Below are 27,808 nucleotides of genomic sequence, written 5' to 3' on the forward strand. Positions count from 1 at the left end.
GTGTGCACCAGACTCTTGACGTAGTTATAATGTATGATGAATCGACTAGCTCTGGTACTTCTGGTTTTTCTTACCAGCGGCAGTTTATCGTTTCACTAGCCGACGCTCTACATCTGAGTTCTACTGACACTAACATTGCCGGATTTGGTGTAGATGTCAACGCCTATTATGGATGGGGACTTCGAGATTATTTCACATCATCTGCAATAAATTCAAAGCTGATAAAAATATCGTCAAATTTAGGAAATGGAGGCTCAAATTTGGCACCTGGATTTGAAATGGCATGGGACTCTTTCTTATCCAATAGTACCAGACCTGGGTCCCAAGCGTGGCTAATAGTACTAACTGATACAACATATACGTCCTCCACAAAGGGATTAGACGAGGCTAAGGCTGCTGGTGTAAAAGTTGGCGTTGTAGGGACGGGATCAGTGACAAGCTATTCAGCTTTTGCTTCTGACTCTAAATATGTAGTCAGTGGAATGAGCTGGGGAACTCTTTCCTCTTATATTACGAATGTTGTGGAATTTTTCTGTCCTGCTTGTAAGTTGAAAAGTCGTTGATTTATAAATATTAGTAAGTTCCGTAATCTTTGTAAAAAATCTCCTTTAACTACTAAACATTGAAAAATGTCAAACCATGTTTCCACTAAAAAAATCGTAAGTTTATGTGACGAAAAATTATACGGTAATGATTTTGATTGTCTCTTTTGGACAATATACAATGATCTCAATGTTCAGTGAGATTTACAATTGTGAATGAAGTAATATATGTAAAAATTACACCTGGGCAAAATACTTGGTGTACAAATACCTCAATAGATAATTAAAATCGATATTCAAGAAACACGACGATTTAAAAAAAGAAGTAAGATTACTTTTTTATTTAAAATACTATTAAGCACTTCCAGATAAATGTTAACTGAAGTTCTTAGAATTTTGCAGGAAAAGCAAGAAAAGCAATTTTTCTTTATTCCATTTATATATATATATATATATATATATATATATATATATATATATATATATATATATATATATATATATATATATATATGTATATATATATATATATATATATATATATATATATATATATATATATATATATATATATATATATATATATATATATATATATATATAACATCAGGCCACACAACCATAAACTGAGAAAAAGACAGTTCAGAATCTTGAATTTTGAATACTAATACCTTATTTTTTGTTCAACAAATGTTAAAAAAGCTACAATTTTGTATCATATTAAAATAAATGAAATGATCAAAATTTTCTTCTATTTTCAAAATTTTTTCGAAACTAATTTTTTTTTGTAGTTTTGACCTTAGTTTTTTCTGTTTTTTTTTCTTTCTTCGATACTGATAATTTGCATTCTTGAACAATAAAGTTTAAAGGAAAATAAGAAAGTAAATATTCTTAAGTACTCTAAATAATAATGTTATTGCTAAGGATAATTGCTCTGAAAAGGGTTTGTCATGTTCATTTGCAGATTGTGAAAATTTTGTGTTTTACTACGATCTTCCAAACAGTATGAGCGTCCAAGCTGATACACATTCGAGTAAGTATTTAAAGTAAGACAATAACGTACGGAATTACACCATTCTGAATTAAGGTTTCACCCCGAGGACCTATTGAAATTAGAATTTAAACTTCGTGACGACAAGGCCGCTACAATCATAACACATGGTTTATTCATTGCTATCCGTTTTTACGTTTCGTCTTGCTTTACACTGTTCCGATTTTTCCTCGTAATTTGAAACGACAAGGCCACTTATGCCAGTATTATCAAGCACACCAAAGACCTATTTTCATACTTATACACCAAACATAGTTACAAATTGCGTACATTTTCCATTCTTATCTCAAAGTAATTTTGAATCAATCTCTGGTCATGGGTCAAAGTAATTACAAAGTAATTGTTTTATCAAATCCCAATCTGGTTTCTACTGATAAACTAGTGATTCCTTGACAACCAAATTGTTTCAAGAAAGTAACACAAGATGAAATATTTTTTAAAATATAACCCCATGTTTATGATATGTAAATTATTGTCAAAAAGAGTCAAAAAATCAAGTTTTAAAAATGCAAACAAATACATGAATACTTTGTGTAAATTGAATTTTATTTCAATATGAAATTATCATTAAAAATTATTTACAGACGTAGGCTACTATTTGAGCCCTACAGATATCACCTATGACATTCACTGTTGTGGAGCTGTATCCTCTGTTGAGTTCAAGGCCACAACTTCCGGAACATTTAAATTTCAAATATGGCGGAACTATGTCTTAGTGTCCGAGACATCAGTATCAGCAGCAGGTAATTGTTAATGGTTCAATTCTTCGCATCAATGACTATTTCACATGTATGTCTTTCAATTGTACGTCAACTGAAAACTACAGTAAATAAATGGAATAACGTGAGATTTACCAATTTGGACGACACATAACAATATTGAAAACTATGGGTAATCTCGTTCTCTTTGTAACATTCAGTTATTTTTTTTTCTTTATTTCCAGCTGGATTTCAGACTCATACGTTTTCACCCAAGCTTGCCGTACAGGCTAAAGACGTTATTGGATGGTATGTTACAATTCATTGTAGATGCATTAAATTTGAAGTAGCATTTCTTTTTTACGCGTGATTTATCTCATAGATTTTGCAAAGCTAAAGAACAATTGTATTTTGTTTGAATTCACAATCAAGTGTCATATTTTAATAGAAATCCATAAAATTGGCAAAAATTTTATTCATTTTTTCCTCCGGTATTCAGATTCTCATATATGAAAAAAATGAACATACCAACAGTGATCGATCTCAAAAATCTTAAAAATAACACAAATTTGAGAACAGGGCATAAAACACGGACCCCAAGATATTAAAGAGACGGTATCAGCTGCCTAGGGAGAGTAAGCTTCCAATTATATTTTTGTTTCTATTTCTAAATAAAATTACAATTTGGGCATGTTTAAAAGATACTTGTAATATGTCAATTGAGATAAATTTCATTGTAATGAATTTTGAATAAATGTGAAAAATTAACCATCCAGTTTCTATTATCCTTGGTCGAGATTTATTGCAAGAGTTTTTTTTCACTCAGAGTACATTTTTTGTTTGGTATGGAATAGTTTCTTTAACTGGGGAAATTTTAAGATCAGTCATACAAAATGCCATTGAGGAAAAATGATTGTATTTTTTATTACAGAATTAACAGTGTTTCAACAGGATCCAATGAAGTAGATTTTCATTTAATTTGTTTAGTTTAGAAAACTAAAATGCAAACGATTATTATATAATCGGATTCAATCATATCGGTAAATGGTTTGGAGGAATTTATTTTCAATGTAAAATATCTAAAGCAGAGAATACAACAAACAAATCCATTTATAAACAATCTGTCTTTTTACTTATTCAGGTATTCATCTGGGGTTAACCCTATTGGTATTGCCTCAAATTGTTCAGGAGACCTGTGTACCAGTGGTACAAAACGAGCCACGAGCATGGGAGCAGTTTCAGTGGGGTCTTCCTATTCGTGGTCTAACGCCACTGACCTACCAGACACAGCTTTTGCTATCAAATTTACGATAGTCAACAGTAAAAAATTTTATTACAATATTAAGCAGATTTATCTTTCCTTATATTTGTCCATGGTACATATAACAATATTTTGTTTTGCTGTTTTTTAAGGACGGCGGACCTAATTCAAAATTTCACGCCACCGCACAGAAAACCGCGCATATGCCTTGAATTAAATTGACTTAATTATGTATTGCAAAAGATAAAAAATATACATTTTTAATACTTTTAAAAGATATTCAAACATTTCCTCTCAATTCAAAAATATTGTAAATATTTCATTTTATATTCATTTGTTGATTTTATAAATAAATGATTTATTTGGTCAAAGTATTTTCAATGAAAATTTCCCCCAAAATGTGCCCTACACCTGAGTTTGACATGCCCCCTGAAAAATCTAAGCTGATGACACATTTATTTTTAGGCATTATTTGCTGATAAATTGTCTTGTTAACATTGTCCTTTAATATGATGAAAAATTCTATTGCAGAATTTTTTTAATGATCACTCTTATACCCTAAACTGGCAATTTCCCATTACTTCCTATAGTAATTATCGATTTCCATTGCCAACTTTTGAAACGCTCCCCATTAAAAATCTACATCGATGACCATATGATTTTTTTTTATTGATTTTAACTCACCAAAAGTCACTTTACCTCATATTAGAATTTGAATAAAAAATCTATTGCAGAAATGAATTAGGTCCGTCGTCGTTAAAACACTGTTACGAGGGTTGTCCCTGAAAAACTGAAAAACGCAAACTGTTTAATTATTTTTATAACGTTTCCAATGTAAAATGTGAAGATAACAAACAGAGATAAATCTCATAGATCCAGTAAACAAAACGAATCGTAAACGGTGCAAAACAAGGATTTCTGGAAACAACAGAGGTGAGATCAGGTGTCTAGGAGAAGTAAGCACCCCCTGTCGACCGATCACAACAGCTGTGAGTCTTATGTATTGATCAGGTATACGGTGTACTCCATTGTCAGATTTAGTTTAAAAGCAATGACTTATAAATGGCATCACGCATGTCAGATAAAACCCAACGACAGGTTATATTTACTAGCAAGGTCATTATAAAACGACCGTAGCATTTGCTAAAAACTGACTTTAAACGGGGTTGTTGAAATCCTTGTAACTTCAATTTATTTGTAAGTAGCCTGCCTCGGTTAAAAAATCGATCGTACTTTATCGTATCGAATCAGTTGGGAGACATACACACCATATGCAGGTGATGTTAACGATCGAAATGCTGAAATTATCCCGTTTGCCATACAGTTTAGTAATAGTTGGCCATTATCGTCTATAGTCAGTAAAACATCCAAATATGAAACAGATGTGTCAGACTCTATAGTGTCTTTTATTTCGAGTTCTCTGAGATATATTGAGTCGACGTATGAACTATTGTTAAATTAGAAAACGTTGTCGATATATCAAACTGTCGAGTTGAACTCCATAGCAAGAGGTTTCTTCTTATGTGGAATTTTTTGAGTACACTCTTCTTCATATAAATCATATACGGTACCAATTTTGATGCAAGAGATGCGCATTTCTACAAATTATGTCTGTTATGTCTCTTCAGTGATGCTCATGTCGAAACTTTGGAAATCCGAAATAATGAATATTTTAACAAGTCGGCTAATAAAGGGGTAAAATTAGTTCCCACTGGATTTCCTTTAGATTGTTGAAAGACATGATCTCAAAAGAATACATAAATATTGTGAAAAAGAAATCCAGCATGTTTTTTAGTATCAACTTCAGAATAGGTATGTAAAATTAGAATAAGTTTTAAAAAAGTATTTCTGTAGATGACCAATCACATGATATGAAAATCTGCGAGCTCCATTTTCATTCAGGAAGTAGTTGTCTATGATACCAGAAAGCCTGCTTTTTAATTTATCGTGAGGAATGGTTGTATTAAGCGTAGAAAAAAACACATGTTTTAATACTTTTGATGTTTGAAAAGTTTTGAGATTTAAAATTTTCAAAAAGTCCTTGAAATATCCTAACGATATATCCAAACGATATACATATTTGACAATTTCTTTTTGTAGGTACGGTTCCTACCTATACCCAGTCTTCTCCAGTGTACATATCTGAGACTCTGGCTGTGGGATCAAGTATCACTGTCTTTAGCGTTACAGACGATACCGGGGATGTTTTAGTATACAACGATCCTTCGAGTCCATACTTTGCCTTTGATCAACTATCTGGTAAAGAATCCTTTCAATAAATTTTCCGTTTATATTATCGATGATATTGTATAAGAGCAGCTGGAGGTTTATTTTCGTTGTTATCCTGGTATGAAAAGCCTACGAATTCACGATATTTAACGTTTTTATTTATAGAATCATGTTTATTCTTCAGATTAGTAATTAAATTCTTTCTCCACAAACCATTTGTTTTTCAGAACCGCACAATTTTGACCTTAAGAATATGTTATTTTAAAATATTATTAAAAACTAGACCAAAACTGATTATTTGAGTTTTACTGAAATCCTGCCATCAAAAGTAATGAGAATTCTTTATCAAGTATATTTGTAAAATTTAGACACATAGCTTAATTAAAAATCAAAACAAAAAATGGGGGTCAATGCACTTCTTTTGGCGCTACAGAGCATTTAATTTGACCTTTTTGTACTGTAAATACGTCTTAAACATAAACCAATTTTTAAAGTTTTTCCTCCAATATTTTTATTCAAATAAATTATAGGAACAAACACAGTTTTATTTCATATTGAATAGACACATTAAAATTTGTGACAACAAAACAATTTTCAAATTACTTCGCATGTTCAATTACTTGACCTTTTTGCACTCAAAAATTTTCATTTTATTGGCATTAAAAATTTATCAAGCAAAAAATCATTTGAAATTAATGACATTTTACTGAATTTAATAAGAATGGTTAAAAGTATCTTATATATTCATAAAAGAATATTAAAAGTGGGGGTCTGGTGATGTTAATTTTTAGATATTACTAAAATAGTGCTAATTTTAAGCTTAAATTGGGGCTTTTTCCCCCCAGATTTTCACAATATATTTGCTATATTTATCAAATATGATCAAAGAATTCATGATAGTTTATTTGATGTAAAATTTAGGAACCAGCATAAAACAGTTCACGACACAAAATAACCCTGTGTGCAGGCTGCATGGAAAAATAGGAATCCAAGCTTAACATACTTTAGATACTTCGAAAGAGAGAAAAAAAGATCATTTTCTTCTAAAAAAAAACCTTCCGCCACAAAATATAGTTCCTCACTTAATGCTTTTGTTATGGAATTTAATCATGGAGTTTTAACTGAATATAGTTTAACTGGCATTGTAGAACCCAAATTTATTGTAAGAATTAAAACATTATGCAGAATTTTTGAAATATAGGTTAAGACAAAAATCTCTCAATAGCTCAGGAGCGAACCTCGTTAATCATGACCTCTATTCATTGCTTCAATTAAGGAAGCCTAATTCAAATATCACTCAAATGCATTATAAGGTAATCTAAGCACCAACGGTATTCAATGCGGGGAAATTTGATTCAATTGAATAAAGAAGCATCCATAATTCTTTGACATAATCTTGACGCTAAAGAAAAGATTGAAAATTGTTTCTTCTTTCAATGTTTTACTAAGAAGCACGTTTCAACCGGAAAAAAGCCCCTTTGAGTATTTTTCACCCTTACCCTTGTTTAATTACGATGCTTTATTTATAAATCATCCATCAGGGAAGCACAAAAGTATAATAAAGGATATCCTTCAATTTATATACATCTAGGCTAATCAAAATATGTTTTGCTTTGACATTTTATGTGTGATGGTTGATATATGTATGTTCATCTGCATGTATTTAAAAGGCAACTTTCGTTTAATTTTGTTTTCAAACTCTTTCATATATTCATAATTAGTAAACATTTTTCTATTTGTAACATATAATGGTACTTTTCTTTTCACAGGGGAAATAACTTTGATTGCACCATTGCCGACTCCTCACGTAGAGACACCCTATACTCTTACAATAGAAGTTATGGATTCTTGTTTCAACACAGCCACGGCCACTGTTAACATAACCTCATATGCTGTTGTATGTAGCGTTTTATTTATTTGAGGGATTATCTAATATTTTACAGGGAATGTAGACTGCTTGGTAGCATGATGATAATATTCTGTTTATTTAGCATTTATAATCTGATAAATGAATTAAGTAGCACTAAAGTTCTTAGGGATTTTTTTTTCATTCAAAACAAACAAGAGGCCCATGGGCCACATCACAAGTTTAAATATGTAAGTGGTTCCACTTACACCAAGAGAGATTTTTTATAGATTTTCTCTTATGTAAAAGTTTGATCTTCTGTTGTGACCCCGCTCTTACCCGGGGGTCTTGATTTGAACAAGCTTGAATCTACACTACCTGAGAGTGCTGCCATGTATCATGACCAATCGTGGCTTACTTTGCTGTTCTTGAGGAAAAGATTGTTAAAGATTTTCCCTACATTTTCCTATGTGATACTGTGATCGCTCATTGTGGCTCCACCCTAGCCCTGGAGGTCATGATTTGGACAAACCTAAATCTACACTATCTGAGGATGCTTCCAATATAAATATGACTGATCAGGCTTTGCTGTAAACATGTTCTTGAGGAAAATATTTTTAAAGATTTTTCCTATAAAATTTGCATCTGCACTATGTCAAAAAGCTTTTACGTGAGTTTGATCTTTTCTGAGATGGTGGTTATTGAGAGGAAGATTTTTTAAGAAGATGCCATTAAATTTTTAACTTATTCTTAATAATCTGCTTTTAAAAGAAGGCGTGGCCCTTCATTTTAACAACATTAAATCCTTTTACCCAAAAATGCTTTGTGGCAAGTTTGGTTGAAAGTGGCTGAATGGTTTTTGAGGAGAAGTCGAAAATGTGAAAAATTTACACACGACAAACAACACACACCAGACAAAACACTACGGACACTCTTCAATCAGTAAAGCTCACTTGAGCCTTCGGCTCAGGTGAGCTTATAAAGCCTTGCAACATTTTACTGTCTTTTCATTTAAAACTTTTAAGTTAAATAAAGTGAAATTAATTTAATTTTCCAGCCTCCATCATTTAATAATTTGCCGACGGAAGTAGAGCTAGGAGATGACGTCACAGCGGAGACCATTCTAATTGTTGTTAATGTGACAGATGAATCTGCCCCCATTATCACATGTACGCAAACCTCCATTTTACCAGAAACACAGTACTTCAGACTCGACGATTACATGAATGGCTGTAAGTCGCTTGATTGCAATGCTTTAAAAATGGAATAAATACATAGCAACGTAATTTCTGTTACATGTACGTAATGAACAATCATAAAATCATGAAGTTCAAACAATTCATATTATTTTGCAAAAATGCAAAATAATATATGTAAGGTACTATATTCTCTTTTTTGATAGACTGTTGGGAAATAATGTGAAGTTTATTTCATATTCAATTGATTAGTCATTTCTTATCCTGTAATTTGAATTGATTTCTTGAACACTAAATGACTATATAAGGACATTTTCAGTCCATTTATTTGAAACAAAAATTTCAGGACAGCTTGTGCATAATCATTTTCACCGTTACTTTTCTTATTTGTCTTGGAACTGATCATGAGTCTTTGCGAGTCGTGTTTGAACAATATTATTAACAATAACCTGGGGGAAAAATAATTTTTGCTTAATTTAATTGCAATTCTTTAAAATACTTTTGAGATATAAAATCATTAATGAACTGCATACGAAGATATTTAACTGACATATGTCACTTTAAACGCTCACAAATATTTCTGATGTGTTTGTGTATGGAATGAAAGCTTCTAAAAGACAGATACAAATCCTTTTGTAAACATACTGAAATAATATACAGTCAAATGCACGAACTGTATAAACTGATGGAATGAAATGAAAATCAATGATATTCCTTTTAATCGAGATATTATAAAATCATAAGACATGCATTAAAGATTAAAAGACATACTAGATACGTATATATTATATAAGAAGATTATTTTTTTAATTTTTATTAGCTGAAAGTACGTCACGTGATGTTGGTCCTGTTATAGATACTGACGCAAAAACGCGTCTATGAAATGATATCGCACGACTCACATAAGGGAAATCATAATCAGTTTCTATATTAAAATAAGCACTTAATTCTGCATAGTAAGGACTGTGTCAAATTTTTCACTTTGAGTGATTATATAATACCACGTATAACTATTATGGACTTCAGAGATGCAAGGGTATAAGGACCCATGCCAAAAAATATTGACTTCAGACACATAAAATGATAGCGGTCTCGTAGGCTTGATCGCTATCACTTTCTGTGTCTTCGGTCAATATCACTTGACTTTTAATCACATATCGACCTACACTGAAGTCCATAACTGTATACTAGTAAGAAGAAAAATTTTATCTACAGCTGCCGCCGTGTACCTTAACGCTGATTCGGTGTTGGACTTCGACACAGTTGAGGAATATAAAATGTTCATTACATGTACTGGAAGTACTCCTCTAGAGTCCGTGCTGACCATCAGAATTCTGGATAAATCCGTCACCACTCCTTACACGGTACCAGGTAAAAAAGTAGCTTTTAAGTTTGATTTAAAAAAAATGGCTGATAATGATTTTCAGATGAAGGTATTGGATAGAGTCTCTTTCAATGGGATTCTTTAAACAAAATATATAAATGCATTCTATAAGAGGCTACATCAAGTTAAGTCCTAAATATTTCTAGCTTAAGGTTTTCAAAGATTCAAGCCTACCTTCCATGCTCCGTCAAACTTTAAGTCATGGAATTGTTCACCATATCACCAAAACTATCTATTTCTAGATTAGGATAAACGTTCTATTCGTATTTCGATTTGGAAAGTTAAATTAACATAAGAAAAACGTGACTGCACAATATATATATATGGAGATAACAAATAGTATTTGTATTAAGGCTCAGAAGTCCATTAAACAATACAAAGTATGGAGCAGGGCAAACATGGACGTCTAAAACATCAGAGGTGGGATCAGGTGCCATGGAGGAGTGAGTATCCCCTGCCGACCGGTCCCACCCGCCGTGTGCTCCTTGTCATGAAAAATATAATAGTGTAGGATAGAGATTATACATGTACAATAATAATTGTACTAATATCATGCATAGAATAGTTAAATGCTTAATACAAACTCCGATAGATCTTTCTCATGTTATTAAAAAAAAGAATCTACTGAGTTGAAATTAAACTCAACATCAGCAAGCAGTTTGTAATACTGATTGTAACTTGAATCAATCTGGAATGCAATAATTTTTTTTTCTACAGCTTGGGCGGCCGGGGCCATTGTCGTCAGCGTGGGATCTGTGGGCGTGGTTATAGGAATGGTCTGTTTTTTGATTGTCGTAATTTTGGCAACAACCGATGAAGCGGAAGTACTACCACCAGTAGAAGAGGACAAAGACGCTAACAAGGAAGTGGATGATGCTGCTCAAATGTATAAAAATGTCGACCGGATTCAACTTTATAGAGAGGGCTATGGGGAATTTTAAACTGTGTTTAAATGCATTTGATGACTTAAAAAAAGATTGGGGAAAAAAAGAGTCGTATGGTTAAAAATCTGCTTACATATTTTTGATTTTTTTTAAAGATATATATGAGCTAACCTGCCTTACCTCTATCAATGGATCATGATCAAAACTAGACCCAAAGTGATTTTTTTTTTTCTTACAGATATTTTCACACGATAAACTTCATGATTGCGTACCTCAAAATGATGATGTGTTATTTTGTAAAATAAAATATTTGAAAAACTTTTGATTTCTTAAATGAATCTTGCTTGTTGAATCAAATTTTGTTTGACATCTGTTACGTGATTAATAGGAGAGCTAAGATTACACAACGAACGATTCCTTGTTTATAAAACAGGACTTCGCTAAAAGCGACAACCAGCTGGGTATCTAATAATATTTTGTATTGTTTACAAAATCCTTTGACTTCATATACAGCAAAACATTTGTCATTTCAAAGCTCTAAGTGCCTTACAATTGCTGTCTTGTCATCAAAATTTTAGGGAGGCTTAACTGTAAATATTTTGATTCGATAACTAGTAATTATTGGTTCAAAAATCATGTTTGTAAACATGGCAAATAAGACGAAAACAAAACAATGAACAGTGTTTACAAACATATCAAATTGATTGATGATTTTTTTTTTTACATTATTACTTTACCAACGCTAGGATAAAGCGGCCAATGTTCAAAACAAAAAATAATTTTTTGAAAGTATCTATTGCTTTCCTAAATTTTCCAGTCGCAAATGCAAAGAACTTGCAGATATATTAATTAAACTGAACAAGGCGTCAAATAATTAAATGGCTCGGATATATTTTTTACTAAGTTCCAACAATTACTTATCGAAAAGCAGAAATATGATAGCACGCTTTAAACCATTTTGTTAGTTTCTGTCGTGTTCCTTCACTGGTTCTAAATCAATGTTTAATCATCCACAATCTTTACGCTCATTGAAAATGAAAAATTATGAAAAACACAGTAACACAATACAGAAGGGAGAAATAAAATAACCTACTGAAATATTTGTTAGGTTGGAATAATAGTGTTGCGGTTCACGTTAAATATCGCATAAAATTTTTAATTTAGATGTTTTAGAAGGCAAGTCTTGAACGCACTAATGGTTCATTACAAAAATTATCTAATCTTAATGAATCAATTTTCTTATCAATTATTATGTGAATTCAATATTCTATTACTATTTCATTTATTCTCTCGACCTCTTAATTAATATAATAAAATTAAAACTTTATACGTTACGGTTTCCTTTTTTCATACAATATACTCTTATAATTGTCGCATTGATACCCAAATCCAAGATTCGATTAACCCCATATTAAAAGAAGATAACACTTGTTTTCAATAAGAACCTATAACAATTAATGCATTGATATTTTTGTTGCACGCTTCAAGCTGAAAAAACGTACGACAAAAGGTTAATTGTCATTTAGACCATAGCCACTGAGGCGATGATTCAAAACAATAAATCAAAAGACAAATTAACCAGGTGCAAAAGTTGGAAAGTAAACAGAAGGAACAAACATGCTATTTAAAGTGTGTGGCACTGCAGCTCTTGTTAGCCTGTTGATGATTCTTAGAGTTACTGGATGTGAGTTTTAAACTTTGTTCGTGAGGGGGATGGATTATGTTATCAAAATACAGGGCTTAAATTTTTACATTATTTTATTTTGCATCAAAATACTTTGCTTTATTAAGAACAAATGAACTGATCTATTTATATCAAGGTAATACAAAGCCATTTTGGTGCCATAGCTTATTAAATGTATACTGAAGTATTTTGCTGTAATCTTCTCTCCCTTCTTCGTTGATATAAAACTTTTTGATTTATTCAAGTTAAATATATACAGATTGATTTGAAATTCTTTCATTTGTTTTTGTTAATAACACTGTAGATCCATTTCATTTGGTGGGAACCAATGTTCCTAAGTAACCAAAATTTTACTGGTTTATAAGGACTAAATTTCGATGGTCACTCGTTCATAGGGAAGATTCAATTACCTAATGCATTGAAAAAGTTATAGTTTGTAGGGATGTAAATTCGTGGGTAAGGATGAACCCACGAAATCCACTAACATTGGTATCCCAGGAACAATGATGATTTTACAATACACTAAACTGACAGCTTGGTGTTTCCTTTCCTATTTGCATAATCATGCTACATCCTGGTATAACAATCTACTAAACAATTTTTAAGATCGTTGCATATTAAATAATAAATTCAAAAACTTTAATCAGATCTTTTATTATCAATTCGATCTCAGATCATAAGATTTTCATATCAGGCTGATTTTAATAATGTAGGCAATTTTATTTCAAAATGATGGAAGATTGACACAACACAAAAGAAAGAATAAAATTAAAATTTTCAAATTCAAAACGTCAGATGAAAAGTAAACACAATTGAAAGCAGAAAAGTAAACGCAATTTAAAGCAGTTTGTGGTATTGATGTATTATATTTTCAGACTGCGGTGTTCACCAGAAACTTGACATCGTGGTTCTCTATGATGAATCATCTAATGCTGGACAGTCTGGATTTGATTACCAGCGTCAGTTTATTGTTGCACTGGCGGATGATCTACACATAACTTCTAGCGCCACAAATATTGCCGGTGTGGGGGTGGACGACAAGGCTTACTATGGATGGGGACTTCGAGATTACTTCAATTCATCAGAAATTTCGTCAAAAATGTTGAATATGACTATTTCTAATGGAGCCAATTCGGATTTGGCCGAAGGTTTCAACATGGCATGGAACAATATATTGTCTACAAACGCCAGATCTGGTTACCAATCGTGGATTATTGCTATAACTCAAAAGGGCACAATAAACTCCACCACAGGATTGGACGCCGCTAAAGCTGCTGGTGTCAAAATAGGAATTCTAGGGGGAGACCCCGCCAGTAGTTACACAGCTATTGCTTCTGATTCGACATATATCATAGGTTCAATGACATGGCCGGCACTTGTGAGTCTTGTACCTACGGTCGTTCAATTCTTTTGTAATTTATGTAAGTGTTATAGATTATTATTTTTGAGTAAATATTTTATGCATAGATACTGGTCTGTATTTACAGTGTCTAAATTCTGAAGTTTTTAGTATAAGCCAATTGGGGAAAAATGTTTCACTTAAAATTTTGCAATATGTGTACTAGCATATAATTTGGACGAAACACGAACATTTCAGTATATAAAAAGAGCAGAAAATAAAAATAGCTTTTATACCCTTCTCCAACTATCCAGAACAACTTAGAAAAGCATAGGTTTATATGTATTTCTTACTTTTGATGTGTCCTTAAATAGAATGTGACTTTATTGACTCCAGCAATTAAGAAAAAGATTAAAAATGTCTAGAATTTTAGTTTTTGAGGATTAAATATACATTAGAGCAGAAGGTGATCGGCATAAAAATCCAAATTGTTTTTACATCAAATACTATGTACTCCAGTATGTGTTTGTTTGTTTATTGTTTAACGTCCCTCTCGAGAATTTTCCACTCATATGGAGACACCACCACTTGCCGGTGGAGAGCTGCAAATTTTGACCTAAACTCGGCACTCAGGGCCATTGAGCAGTGAGGGATCTTTTTCGTGCCAGCACCTACTGCGACATGGGACCGCGGTTGATACGGTCTCATCCGAAGGACCGGTCTCCACGTCTTACAGTGGGATTCCAACCCTCGACGTAAGGATAAACTCTTTGCTCCGCGACTCTACAACAAACGCTCTAACCACTGCGCCACGCCGGCGACCTCCAATATGTGTAATCCACATGTATATATGTGTATTCCACAAGTATATAACCCCAAAAGTGAAAAATCAAAAATCTAATCATGTAATTCTCGTATAAACATTTAAATATATAATAAATATTTCTCGTGTAGTTGTTGGTTTAGAACACTGCGCAATTATAGTGAAACAAATATAATTATGTAGAATCATACTGCAAAGTTGTGTTCATACGCCTTTCAAAGGTGTATCATTGTCTTAACGTTAGTTTTTTTTTCTAAATACATGTACATGTTATCTTACTTGAGCCAAAGGTTAGGTGAGGTTTTCTGATTAACATTTGTCCTTCATTTGTCTGTCGTCTGTTAACTTTTCAATCTTTGACTTCTCAAAATCTAGTGCACCAATTTCAAAGATGCACAAATCAACCTTGAAAAATGGGAAAAAAATATCTTTTTCCCCGCAATATTAAGCTTATTGATATTCAGCATTCCCACCTGTATAGATTCATGTTTAGTTTCTCATATCCATTTAGGGTAAGGGTAACTTTTGGTATATAAAGTAAAAATTCTTTTAAAATCTTCTTCTAAAGAACAGATGAGCCAGGGTGACTATAATGAACGTTTTTGCACTAAGAGCTCTTTTTGATTTTGTAAATTAGACTAAAACATTTTTTTTTCCATAAGCCCCATACCAAGTGAATGTATTCTGTAATTAAAAGTCAAACATTTTACTATGAGTTGCTCTTATTGAGACTTGAATGTAAAATAATTGAATGATATAAATAGAGTTAGTTAAAGCGTTTCAACTATCTTTTTTCGATGGGTTAATATCTTTGATTGATTGATTGATTGTATATTGTTTTACGTCCCATTCGAGAATTTTTCACTCATATAGAGACGTCACCATATACCGGTGAAGGGCTTCAAATTTTGACCTTTACTCGGCACTCAGGGCCATTGAGCAGTGAGGGATCTTTATCGTGCCAACGCCTGCCGTGACACAGGGCCTCGGTTTTTAAGGTCTCATCCGAAAGATCCGCAACTTTCACTCCAAAGTGCCGAGCGCATGGCGAAGGAACAGTTGCTACCTATTTTTTTATCGACTTAGGTCTGTCGCGGCCGAGATTCGAACTCACGACCTCCCGATCACGGAGCGAGCGCTCTACCGACTGAGCTACCGTGAACGGTGTTAATATCTTTGAGAAATAATCTTACTTTTTAGCTAAATAATCGTACATTTATTTTCAGACTGTGAAGATTTTGATTTCTATTACGATGAACCAAACACTATGAATGTTCAGGCTGACAACTTTTCCAGTGAGTATTTTCATGTAATATAAAATAGTACTTTTTTTTTTTACTCCAATTCAAATATACTGAGTTTATCATATGCTGTGCTAAACGCCAAATGCTTTGTCTCTAGCTACACATCAAAGGTAAATAATGAAAATGATATATAAATACTAATGTAAATGTTTCAGTTCTTTCTATAATGAATACGCCGACTTCGTATTTATTTCAATATAGATGTAGGGTATTACTTAGACGGCCTTGATCTGGCCTACAACATACACTGCTGTGGAGCGGTATCCTCTGTAGAGTTCAAGGCCACGACTTCCGGAACATTCAAATTTCAAATATGGCGAAAAGAAATGTTAGTGTCGGAGACATCAATATCAGCCACGGGTAATTAGAAACTGTATAATTGCCAGCACCTATTATGCCATGTTCATAGATTTGTGTTGTTTGTAAATTTTTTTTAAAGTCTTTTGCAAAGTTCGGCTACGAATATTTAAGAATATTTTGCATAAGCACGCATTTTAAAAGCAAAAGAGAATATAAATAAGCTTAAAATGGAGCCTGAAAAGTTGCAAGTGCCTTTCAAATTGCTATTTGTAGCCATTATGGGCAACCAACAGTCTCAAATTGTAAACAATGCAAAATAAGTGGGCTTAGATGCCTGGAATTAAAGCTTGAAATCGTCAATTTTGGATGCTCCGTGGTTTGCATGCTTGAAAAATGTTTCTCATCGATTACAATTGAACCTTTTTACGAATTGCACTGATTATTTAGTCACTTATACGTTGATTTGAAATGATGGTTATTGTTATAATATGATATATCAGGAGTATGCTTTTTTCTTTTATACTGTATACATTAAATTTTCTCTTATTTTCATTTCTTCTTACAGGTGGATATCAAACTTATACTTTTTCACCAAAGCTTGCTGTAGAAGCTATGGACGTTGTTGGATGGTATGTTGATCACTTGAGACATCTTGTATTCCTTTGAATAAACTGTTCAAGGAATGTAAAGGTGCACAATATGCTGGAAAAAAAAAACTGGTACTTAATATTACATCCATGTATCAAAAAGTATATTTAGTAAAATAGGTTCTTTGTGCGCACTTTTTGTCATTACCAGTCTTTACTCAAAGATCGTTTTTTATGAAATATTGATATGTAAAGCTGATAATGAGGAGGACTCCAGAATCAAGGCATTAATTTGTTTTAAAGTATGATTGTAGTCTTACATGGAATGAAAGGATACCCCAGTAGTCATGTTTATGTAATGTGCCTCACAACAGTATCTAACATTCATGTGATGAATATATGTGTACGTTTTCAATATTTTAGGTATTCCCCAGGAGTAAACCCTATTGGAATTGCTTCGAGTTGTTATGGAACCCTGTGTACTTCGTCCACAAAAAGAGCCCAGAACATGGGAACAGTTGCAATAGGGTCTATCTATTCGTGGTATAGCGCCACCATTCTGCCGGACACGGCTTTTGCTATCAAATTTACGATTGTTAATGGTAAAAAATATACGGAAGCCCAATAGTGCAAACCAAAAATTAATAAAGAAAAACGAAATTATTAAATAAGGAAAACGAAATTATTAGATAAAGAAAACGAAATTATTAAATAAAAAACGAAATTATTAAATAAAGAAAACAAAATTATTAAATAAAAAACAAACGAAATTATTAAATAAAGAAAACGAAATTATTAAATAAAAAAACTGAAACTAAAATACGGAATTTATAGATGTGCATGGTAAGGGCCTATTTAATAATTTCGTTTTCTTTATTTAATAATTTCGTTTTCCTTATTTAATAATTTCGTTTTTTATTTAATAATTTCGTTTTCTTTATTTAATAATTTCGTTTTCTTTATTTAATAATTTCGTTTTTTATTTTTTTATTTTTTTTTTATTTGCACTATTGGGCTTCCGTAAAAATATGTAATTACTCTTGTATTCACACACGGTTCCGATATATTTGTCTTCACCGATATGTAAGTAAAGATAACAGTGATTAATCTGATTAATGTGAATGCCCTTTCCCAAATCCATGGTTTGTTTTACTTTGTTGCAACATGTTGAAAATGATATTTACAAACTATCTGCCAATTGTCTTGAAGATGTCTTAAGATAAACGTTTGTGTATTTTTTGTAACCCCTGCAAACACAATGTTTCAATCGGTATGTGGCCGTCTGTTAATCTGCTTGTCTGTCAGTATAATCGAGCTGTCCGGTATTTAATACAATCGTGTTCAGACAATAAATATTGGAAGGTAATACTCGATACAAGTATTGCTTATGACCGGAAGTTGTGTCTTGTTCTTGATCAAGGTCATTTGGGCAATCTCAATGCCATTGAAAAAGGTAGAAAAAGTGCAACAATTAAATTTGCAGTGTGGATTTCCTTCTGTGAACCTGCTTGTACTACATCTAGCTGGACATATTTTTTTAACTATCCGAGTCTGTAAGCTATACCAGTGTTTATCGCTTAGTTTAAGATTCATTATTTTTAGCTCACCTGAGCCGAAGGCTCAAGTGAGCTTTTCTGATCACTTTTTGTCCGTCGTCCGTCTGTCCGTCCGTCCGTCTGTCCGTCTGTAAACTTTTCACATTTTCGACTTCTTCTCAAGAACCACTGGGCCAAATTCAACCAAACTTGCCACAAAGTATCCTTGGGTGAAGGGGATTCAAGTTTGTTCAATTGAAGGGCCACGCCCCCTTTCAAGGGGAGATAATTAGGAATTAGTGAAAAAATAATGGCATCATTTAAAAAACTTCTTCTCAAGAACCACTGGGCCAGGAAAGATGAAACTTATGTGGAAACATCCTCAGGTAGTGTAGATTCAAGTTTGTTCAAATCATGACCCCCGGGGGTAGGGTGGGGCCACAATGGGGGATCAAAGTTTTACATAGAAATATATAGGAAAATATCTTTAAAAATCTTCTTCTTAAGAACAGCAAAGCCATGATTGGTCATAATTATATGGAAGCATCCTCAGGTAGTGCAGATTCAAGTTTGTTCAAATCATGACTCCCGGGGGTAGGGTGGGGCCACAATGGGGGATCAAAGTTTTACATAGAAATATATAGGAAAATATTTTAAAAAATCTTCTTCTTAAGAACAGCAAAGCCATGATTGGTCATATTTATATGGAAGCATCCTCAGGTAGTGCAGATTCAAGTTTGTTCAAATCATGACTCCCGGGGGTACGGTGGGGCCACAATGGGGGATCAAAGTTTTACATAGAAATATATAGGAAAATATTTTAAAAATCTTCTTCTTTAGAACAGCAAAGCCATGATTGGTCATATTTATGTGGAAGCATCCTCAGGTAGTGCAGATTCAAGTTTGTTCAAATCATGACCCCTGGGGGTAGGGTGGGGCCACACTGGGGGATCAAAGTTTTACATAGAAATATATAGGAAAATATCTTTAAAAATCTTCTTCTTAAGAACAGCAAAGCCATGATTGGTCATATTTATATGGAGGCATCCTCAGGTAGTTTAGGTTCAAGTTTGTTCAAATCATGACCCCCGGGGGTACGGTTGGGCCACAATGGGGGATCAAATTTTTACATAGAAATATATAGGAAAATATTTTAAAAAATCTTCTTCTTAAGAACAGCAAAGCCATGATTGGTCATATTTATATGGAAGGATCCTCAGGTAGTGCAGATTCAAGTTTGTTTAAATCATGACCCCCGGGGGTAGGGTGGGGCCACAATGGGGGATCAAATTTTTACATAGAAATATATAGGAAAATAATTTTTAAAAATCTTCTTAAGAACAGCAAAGCCATGATTGGTCATATTTATATGGAAGCATCCTCAGGTAGTGCAGATTCAAGTTTGTTTAAATCATGACCCCCGGGGGTAGGGTGGGGCCACAATGGGGGATCAAAGTTTTACATAGAAATATATAGGAAAATATCTTTAAAAATCTTCTTCTTTAGAACAGCAAAGCCATGATTGGTCATATTTATATGGAAGCATCCTCAGGTAGTGCAGATTCAAGTTTGTTCAAATCATGACCCCCGGGGGTAGGGTGGGGCCACAATGGGGGATCAAAGTTTTACATAGAAATATATAAGAAAATATTTTAAAAAATCTTCTTAAGAACAGAAAAGCCATGATTGGTCATATTTATATGGAAGCATCCTCAGGTAGTTTAGGTTCAAGTTTGTTCAAATCATGACCCCCGGGGGTAGGGTGGGGCCACAATGGGGGATCAAAGTTTTACATAGAAATATATAGGAAAATATTTTAAAAAATCTTCTTCTTAAGAACAGCAAAGCCATGATTGGTCATATTTATATGGAAGGATCCTCAGGTAGTGCAGATTCAAGTTTGTTCAAATCATGACCCCCGGGGGTAGGGTGGGGCCACAATGGGGGATCAAAGTTTTACATAGAAATATATAGGAAAATATTTTAAAAAATCTTCTTCTTAAGAACAGCAAAGCCATGATTGGTCATATTTATATGGAAGCATCCTCAGGTAGTGCAGATTCAAGTTTGTTCAAATCATGACTCCCGGGGGTACGGTGGGGCCACAATGGGGGATCAAAGTTTTACATAGAAATATATAGGAAAATATTTTAAAAATCTTCTTCTTTAGAACAGCAAAGCCATGATTGGTCATATTTATGTGGAAGCATCCTCAGGTAGTGCAGATTCAAGTTTGTTCAAATCATGACCCCTGGGGGTAGGGTGGGGCCACACTGGGGGATCAAAGTTTTACATAGAAATATATAGGAAAATATCTTTAAAAATCTTCTTCTTAAGAACAGCAAAGCCATGATTGGTCATATTTATATGGAGGCATCCTCAGGTAGTTTAGGTTCAAGTTTGTTCAAATCATGACCCCCGGGGGTACGGTTGGGCCACAATGGGGGATCAAATTTTTACATAGAAATATATAGGAAAATATTTTAAAAAATCTTCTTCTTAAGAACAGCAAAGCCATGATTGGTCATATTTATATGGAAGGATCCTCAGGTAGTGCAGATTCAAGTTTGTTTAAATCATGACCCCCGGGGGTAGGGTGGGGCCACAATGGGGGATCAAATTTTTACATAGAAATATATAGGAAAATAATTTTTAAAAATCTTCTTAAGAACAGCAAAGCCATGATTGGTCATATTTATATGGAAGCATCCTCAGGTAGTGCAGATTCAAGTTTGTTTAAATCATGACCCCCGGGGGTAGGGTGGGGCCACAATGGGGGATCAAAGTTTTACATAGAAATATATAGGAAAATATCTTTAAAAATCTTCTTCTTTAGAACAGCAAAGCCATGATTGGTCATATTTATATGGAAGCATCCTCAGGTAGTGCAGATTCAAGTTTGTTCAAATCATGACCCCCGGGGGTAGGGTGGGGCCACAATGGGGGATCAAAGTTTTACATAGAAATATATAAGAAAATATTTTAAAAAATCTTCTTAAGAACAGAAAAGCCATGATTGGTCATATTTATATGGAAGCATCCTCAGGTAGTTTAGGTTCAAGTTTGTTCAAATCATGACCCCCGGGGGTAGGGTGGGGCCACAATGGGGGATCAAAGTTTTACATAGAAATATATAGGAAAATATTTTAAAAAATCTTCTTCTTAAGAACAGCAAAGCCATGATTGGTCATATTTATATGGAAGGATCCTCAGATAGTGCAGATTCAAGTTTGTTCAAATCATGACCCCCGGGGGTAGGGTGGGGCCACAATGGGGGATCAAAGTTTTACATAGAAATATATAGGAAAATATTTTAAAAAATCTTCTTCTTAAGAACAGCAAAGCCATGATTGGTCATATTTATATGGAAGCATCCTCAGGTAGTGCAGATTCAAGTTTGTTCAAATCATGACTCCCGGGGGTACGGTGGGGCCACAATGGGGGATCAAAGTTTTACATAGAAATATATAGGAAAATATTTTAAAAATCTTCTTCTTTAGAACAGCAAAGCCATGATTGGTCATATTTATGTGGAAGCATCCTCAGGTAGTGCAGATTCAAGTTTGTTCAAATCATGACCCCTGGGGGTAGGGTGGGGCCACACTGGGGGATCAAAGTTTTACATAGAAATATATAGGAAAATATCTTTAAAAATCTTCTTCTTAAGAACAGCAAAGCCATGATTGGTCATATTTATATGGAGGCATCCTCAGGTAGTTTAGGTTCAAGTTTGTTCAAATCATGACCCCCGGGGGTACGGTTGGGCCACAATGGGGGATCAAATTTTTACATAGAAATATATAGGAAAATATTTTAAAAAATCTTCTTCTTAAGAACAGCAAAGCCATGATTGGTCATATTTATATGGAAGGATCCTCAGGTAGTGCAGATTCAAGTTTGTTTAAATCATGACCCCCGGGGGTAGGGTGGGGCCACAATGGGGGATCAAATTTTTACATAGAAATATATAGGAAAATAATTTTTAAAAATCTTCTTAAGAACAGCAAAGCCATGATTGGTCATATTTATATGGAAGCATCCTCAGGTAGTGCAGATTCAAGTTTGTTTAAATCATGACCCCCGGGGGTAGGGTGGGGCCACAATGGGGGATCAAAGTTTTACATAGAAATATATAGGAAAATATCTTTAAAAATCTTCTTCTTTAGAACAGCAAAGCCATGATTGGTCATATTTATATGGAAGCATCCTCAGGTAGTGCAGATTCAAGTTTGTTCAAATCATGACCCCCGGGGGTAGGGTGGGGCCACAATGGGGGATCAAAGTTTTACATAGAAATATATAAGAAAATATTTTAAAAAATCTTCTTAAGAACAGAAAAGCCATGATTGGTCATATTTATATGGAAGCATCCTCAGGTAGTTTAGGTTCAAGTTTGTTCAAATCATGACCCCCGGGGGTAGGGTGGGGCCACAATGGGGGATCAAAGTTTTACATAGAAATATATAGGAAAATATTTTAAAAAATCTTCTTCTTAAGAACAGCAAAGCCATGATTGGTCATATTTATACGGAAGGATCCTCAGGTAGTGCAGATTCAAGTTTGTTCAAATCATGACCCCCGGGGGTAGGGTGGGGCCACAATGGGGGATCAAAGTTTTACATAGAAATATATAGGAAAATATTTTAAAAAATCTTCTTCTTAAGAACAGCAAAGCCATGATTGGTCATATTTATATGGAAGGATCCTCAGGTAGTGCAGATTCAAGTTTGTTCAAATCATGACCCCCGGGGGTAGGGTGGGGCCACAATGGGGGATCAAATTTTTACATAGAAATATATAGGAAAATAATTTTTAAAAATCTTCTTCTTAAGAACAGCAAAGCCATGATTGGTCATATTTATATGGAAGCATCCTCAGGTAGTGCAGATTCAAGTTTGTTTAAATCATGACCCCCGGGGGTACGGTGGGGCCACAATGGGGGATCAAAGTTTTACATAGAAATTATATAGGAAAATATCTTTAAAAATCTTCTTTTTTAGAACAGCAAAGCCATGATTGGTCATATTTATATGGAAGCATCCTCAGGTAGTGCAGATTCAAGTTTGTTCAAATCATGACCCCTGGGGATAGGGTGGGGCCACAATGGGGGATCAAAGTTTTACATAGAAATATATAAGAAAATATTTTAAAAAATCTTCTTAAGAACAGAAAAGCCATGATTGGTCATATTTATATGGAAACATCCTCAGGTAGTGCAGATTCAAGTTTGTTTAAATCATGACCCCTGGGGGTAGGGTGGGGCCACAATGGGGGATCAAAGTTTTACATAGAAATATACAGGAAAAAATCTTTTTCTCAAGAACAGAAAAGCCATGATTAATAAAATTGATATGGAGGCATCCTTGGGTAGTGTAGAATGAAATTTGTTCAAATGAGAGACCCCGGGGGTAGGGTGGGGCCACAATGGGGGATCAAATTTTTACAAATGAGTATATGGGAAAAAATCTTCTGCTCAGGAACAGCAATGCCATTTGTTATATTGATATGAAAGCATCATCAGGTAGTTTAAAATTCAAATCCCTCCCTCCCCCCCCCATTAACTTTTCAATTCTAAACTGATTTTTGCTTTTTTTTCCCCCTAGCCAATGTGCTCAGGTGAGCGATGTGGCCCATGGGCCTCTTGTTTTTTACTTATCAGCTTCGTATTAAGAGAATGAGGTCATTAAATCATATGCCAAACATCAGAATATCATACAAAAATTTGCAAGAATCATATTAACCCCTTATTTTACCATTATAAAAAAAAAAAAAATCAAAATTTGCAATCTTTTAAGGTCTTCAGTAATCATAAGTATTTGAAATATTTCTTTCTATAGTTACAGCTCTTACCTTTACAATGACCTCCCCAGTGTTTATATCGGAGACACTGGCTGTGGGGTCTAATGTCACAGAGGTCAGTGTAACTCACGATACAGGGATGGAGTTAATGTACACAGACCCCTCCAGCCCTTACTTTTCCTTTGACCAGTACACAGGTGAATCGTGATAGCCATTTAAATTTAAGTTTTCAAATTCAAGGTAGGCATGTCAGGGCTAGTATATGACGATTAAAATATATGGTATTGCTTGTTACAGTAAATAGTTTATGCTTGAGACCTTGTTTATCATTAAATTTATCATTAAAAATTACAAAATCAAAGTAACTTTTAAGAATAATTCAATATATCAGATAATATTTCCAATATATTGTAACGAATTTCGATGTTTTAATATTGTGCTTATTATAAAAATATTTTTCAAACTGTAAAACTGGAATGACTATGCTCACTAAACTATTAAACTATCTATCGAATAGTGGAACAATGTCTGATTTTCATGATTTTCTATTAATTTTTAGGGCTAATCAGTTTGATTGGACCATTGCCTGTAACAAATACCGAAACAACTTATGTTTTAGTAATAGAAGTCTATGATACATGTTACAATTCCGCCACTGCTACTCTTAACATAACATCTTATAGTGTGGTATGCTTTACATAATTATAATTGCGATATTGTATCGTTTTAAATTTTTTTTTATTTTTTAAAGGCTTGAAAAGTGGTCTCTTCTGAAGAAAACACTTCCTAAAAATGAAAATTCACAATTAATATCAATAGTAGTTGATCGCGTTATTCAAGAATTTAACTTTTTGGGTCCTGAATATTTATGTCTTGTCCTTCGCTGAATAAGCTGCGTCAAGGACACGTATATGAAATTTTAACATCACTCTTTTAGCCACCATCATTCCATAATTTGCCAACGGAAGTAGAGATCGGAGATGATGTCACCGAAGAAACTCTTCTTATTGTCATAAATGCAACAGACGAATCTGCTCCATTTATCATCTGTACCAAAACGTCGATTTTACCAGAGACACAGTTTTTCAGATTGGATGACTATATGAATGGATGTAAGATGCATCCCTTTAACAATCATATTTATTTGATTGACTTAACGAAAAGATGAAAAAAAAAGAATATAATTTAATCAGATAATAACAGAGACCATTCAGTTCTCCAAATCATCTTTAAAATAAGAACTTTATTTTACATCGAATTAAATAAGAATCAGCAGAAGCCGCGGGAATGAAACTTGAATCATTTAGTTCAAGTTAGTAGCATTGCATTAATTGATTCTTTAAAAAGTTAAAGTTTATGTAAATTCATGTTTAAAGTCAATGCAAAGATTCTTCAACAATAGAAAATTAGTAATTCAGAAGCTCTATTATGAATTATTGGAGTACGTATTAAGAATATAGAAACGCCGTAGGTATTGTTGAATCATCCTTGATATTATTAGAACATAAGTAAAATTAAGAAATAAATCAAGTTAAACATATATCAATTGATGAAGGGGATTCTTAAGAATATAGCTTAAGTTAAGTTAATCGACTTTTGGACGGAATTGCACTGGTTGTAAATACAAAATAACGGACAGCATTTCTTCAACATTACGTATAAAAGTGTTAAAAACCTGGAATGTTTTATCAACAGCCGCAGCTGTGTACCTTAATGCCGATTCCCAGTTGGACTTTAACACAGCCGAGGAATATAAAATGTTCATTACATGTACCGGAAGTTCATCTCTGGAATCCATTTTGACTATAAGAATTCTGGATAAATCTGTGACAACTCCTTATTCTGTACCAGGTAAAGTATGTAACGTCGTAAAACACTAAAACTAGTGAAGAAAACAGTCACGTCTCTAGTGCTTCATTGACATACCGCGTACAAAAACTAATTTGCATCATGGTGTTGCTTTTTGATTAATGTAATTCTTTTTATTTTGGTATGTATGAAGTTTTAAATTCTTCTATTATGTACATGCATATATGTTTATTCATTTGCCATGCTTTTACTAAGGTATGAAAGCTATATACATTTTTGCCGATGTATAATATATATTTTACCATTGAAATCATTCTTCTAATGAGATATGTAGATAACGAACAGTATTCAAGCTCAAAAGTCCAATACAAATTTGAGCAGAGCAAACACGGACGTCAAAACTTCAGAGGCGGGATAAGGTGCATGGAGGAGTAAGCAACCACTGTCGACCGGTCACACTAGCCGTGTGCTTCTTGTCATGAATGGGCAAATGGAAAAATCTGATTTTGAAAATAATGTTTTTTTCAAAGTCAACATTCGACTCAAAGAAAGATTGTTTTTGCGAGCAAGGTCATTGTATCGACCATATAATTTGAGAAATGTTGATTTTAAACGAGATTGTTTATAGCCTTGTTTGTCAATAGCCTTTCGTTTTAAAAACTTATTCGTACGTAGAACATGATCTTGCTTATCGAACCAACTGGAAGACATAAACTCCATATGTGGGTGATAATGGTTTATTGCTGCATAAATAAGGGAAGTTGACGATAAGAAACTTGAAGTAATAATAATAATAATAACGATGATAATAATGTCCTTTATTTATACAGGATAGCCCAATTAGTTAACAAAACTAGTTTACATTGTGGTCCTAAAACATATATTAGGACAAGTCATTATGTTAATTAAGCAATATCTTTCCATTTTCAGACTGGGCGGCAGGGGCCATTGTTGTCAGTGTCGGTTCAATGGGTGTAGTCCTAGGCATGGTCTGCTTTCTGATTGTAGTCATTTTGGCAACAACTGACGAAGCTGAAGCACTTCCGCCGGTAGAGGAAGAGGAGAGCACTAAAGCGGAAGTTGACGATACTGCGAAGATATACAAAAACATTGACAGGAAACCTAAATATAGAGAGGGGAGAGTGTTTTGAATCTTTTTTTTCTGATAGTTTTTATGTAATTTTTTTTAAAGAAAAATTCATTGTAAAACAGAGAGCTTGCAGACAATCGCTCCTTAGATCTTTTAATGTAAGAATTTGAACACATTATCATGACCTTAACTGATCTGGCACAATTACATTGTTTCCAAACATTAATTACATATCTTTAGTAATAATATTTTTCTTCTTTAAATCAGGTTTTTCTATGTATAAGATAAACAAATTTTAAAGAAGGAACTTGCATATGGATCACGATTTTATCTTATTTTTTAAATAGCAGAATATTGTTTTCAACATATTACTAATTAACATTAAAAACAAGTATCAGTCGCACTTCACTTGTTTTGTGCGACCTTTACTTGTAGATGACTAATACA

General features: G+C 33.5%; 1 protein-coding gene across 1 annotated transcript; it reads left to right on the forward strand.

The window, feature by feature from the left end:
- LOC133185912 (uncharacterized) lies at window positions 1-27,808 on the forward strand. Its single transcript, XM_061321203.1, has 15 exons — window positions 1-543; window positions 1,507-1,575; window positions 2,178-2,336; window positions 2,537-2,600; window positions 3,433-3,611; window positions 7,551-7,678; window positions 8,685-8,859; window positions 16,164-16,232; window positions 16,443-16,601; window positions 17,563-17,730; window positions 24,501-24,659; window positions 25,022-25,149; window positions 25,400-25,574; window positions 26,158-26,313; window positions 27,202-27,808. Exons 1-15 carry the CDS (start codon window positions 30-32, stop codon window positions 27,420-27,422), a joined length of 2,523 nt encoding a protein of 840 aa, XP_061177187.1. The 5' UTR covers window positions 1-29; the 3' UTR covers window positions 27,423-27,808.

This window comes from Saccostrea echinata, unplaced genomic scaffold (assembly GCF_033153115.1).
Source record: "Saccostrea echinata isolate AGI-Se365-2 ecotype Australia unplaced genomic scaffold, CSIRO_AGI_Sech_v1 ptg000012l, whole genome shotgun sequence".
NCBI lineage: Eukaryota > Metazoa > Mollusca > Bivalvia > Ostreida > Ostreidae > Saccostrea > Saccostrea echinata.

Coding starts and splice junctions, on each gene's coding strand:
- LOC133185912 (XM_061321203.1), top strand. CDS start 30: ATGTATGATGAATCGACTAGCTCTGGTACTTCTGGTTTTTCTTACCAG. Junction 1,576..2,177: donor CCAAGCTGATACACATTCGA/GTAAGTATTTAA, acceptor AATTATTTACAG/ACGTAGGCTACTATTTGAGC. Junction 2,601..3,432: donor GCTAAAGACGTTATTGGATG/GTATGTTACAAT, acceptor TTACTTATTCAG/GTATTCATCTGGGGTTAACC.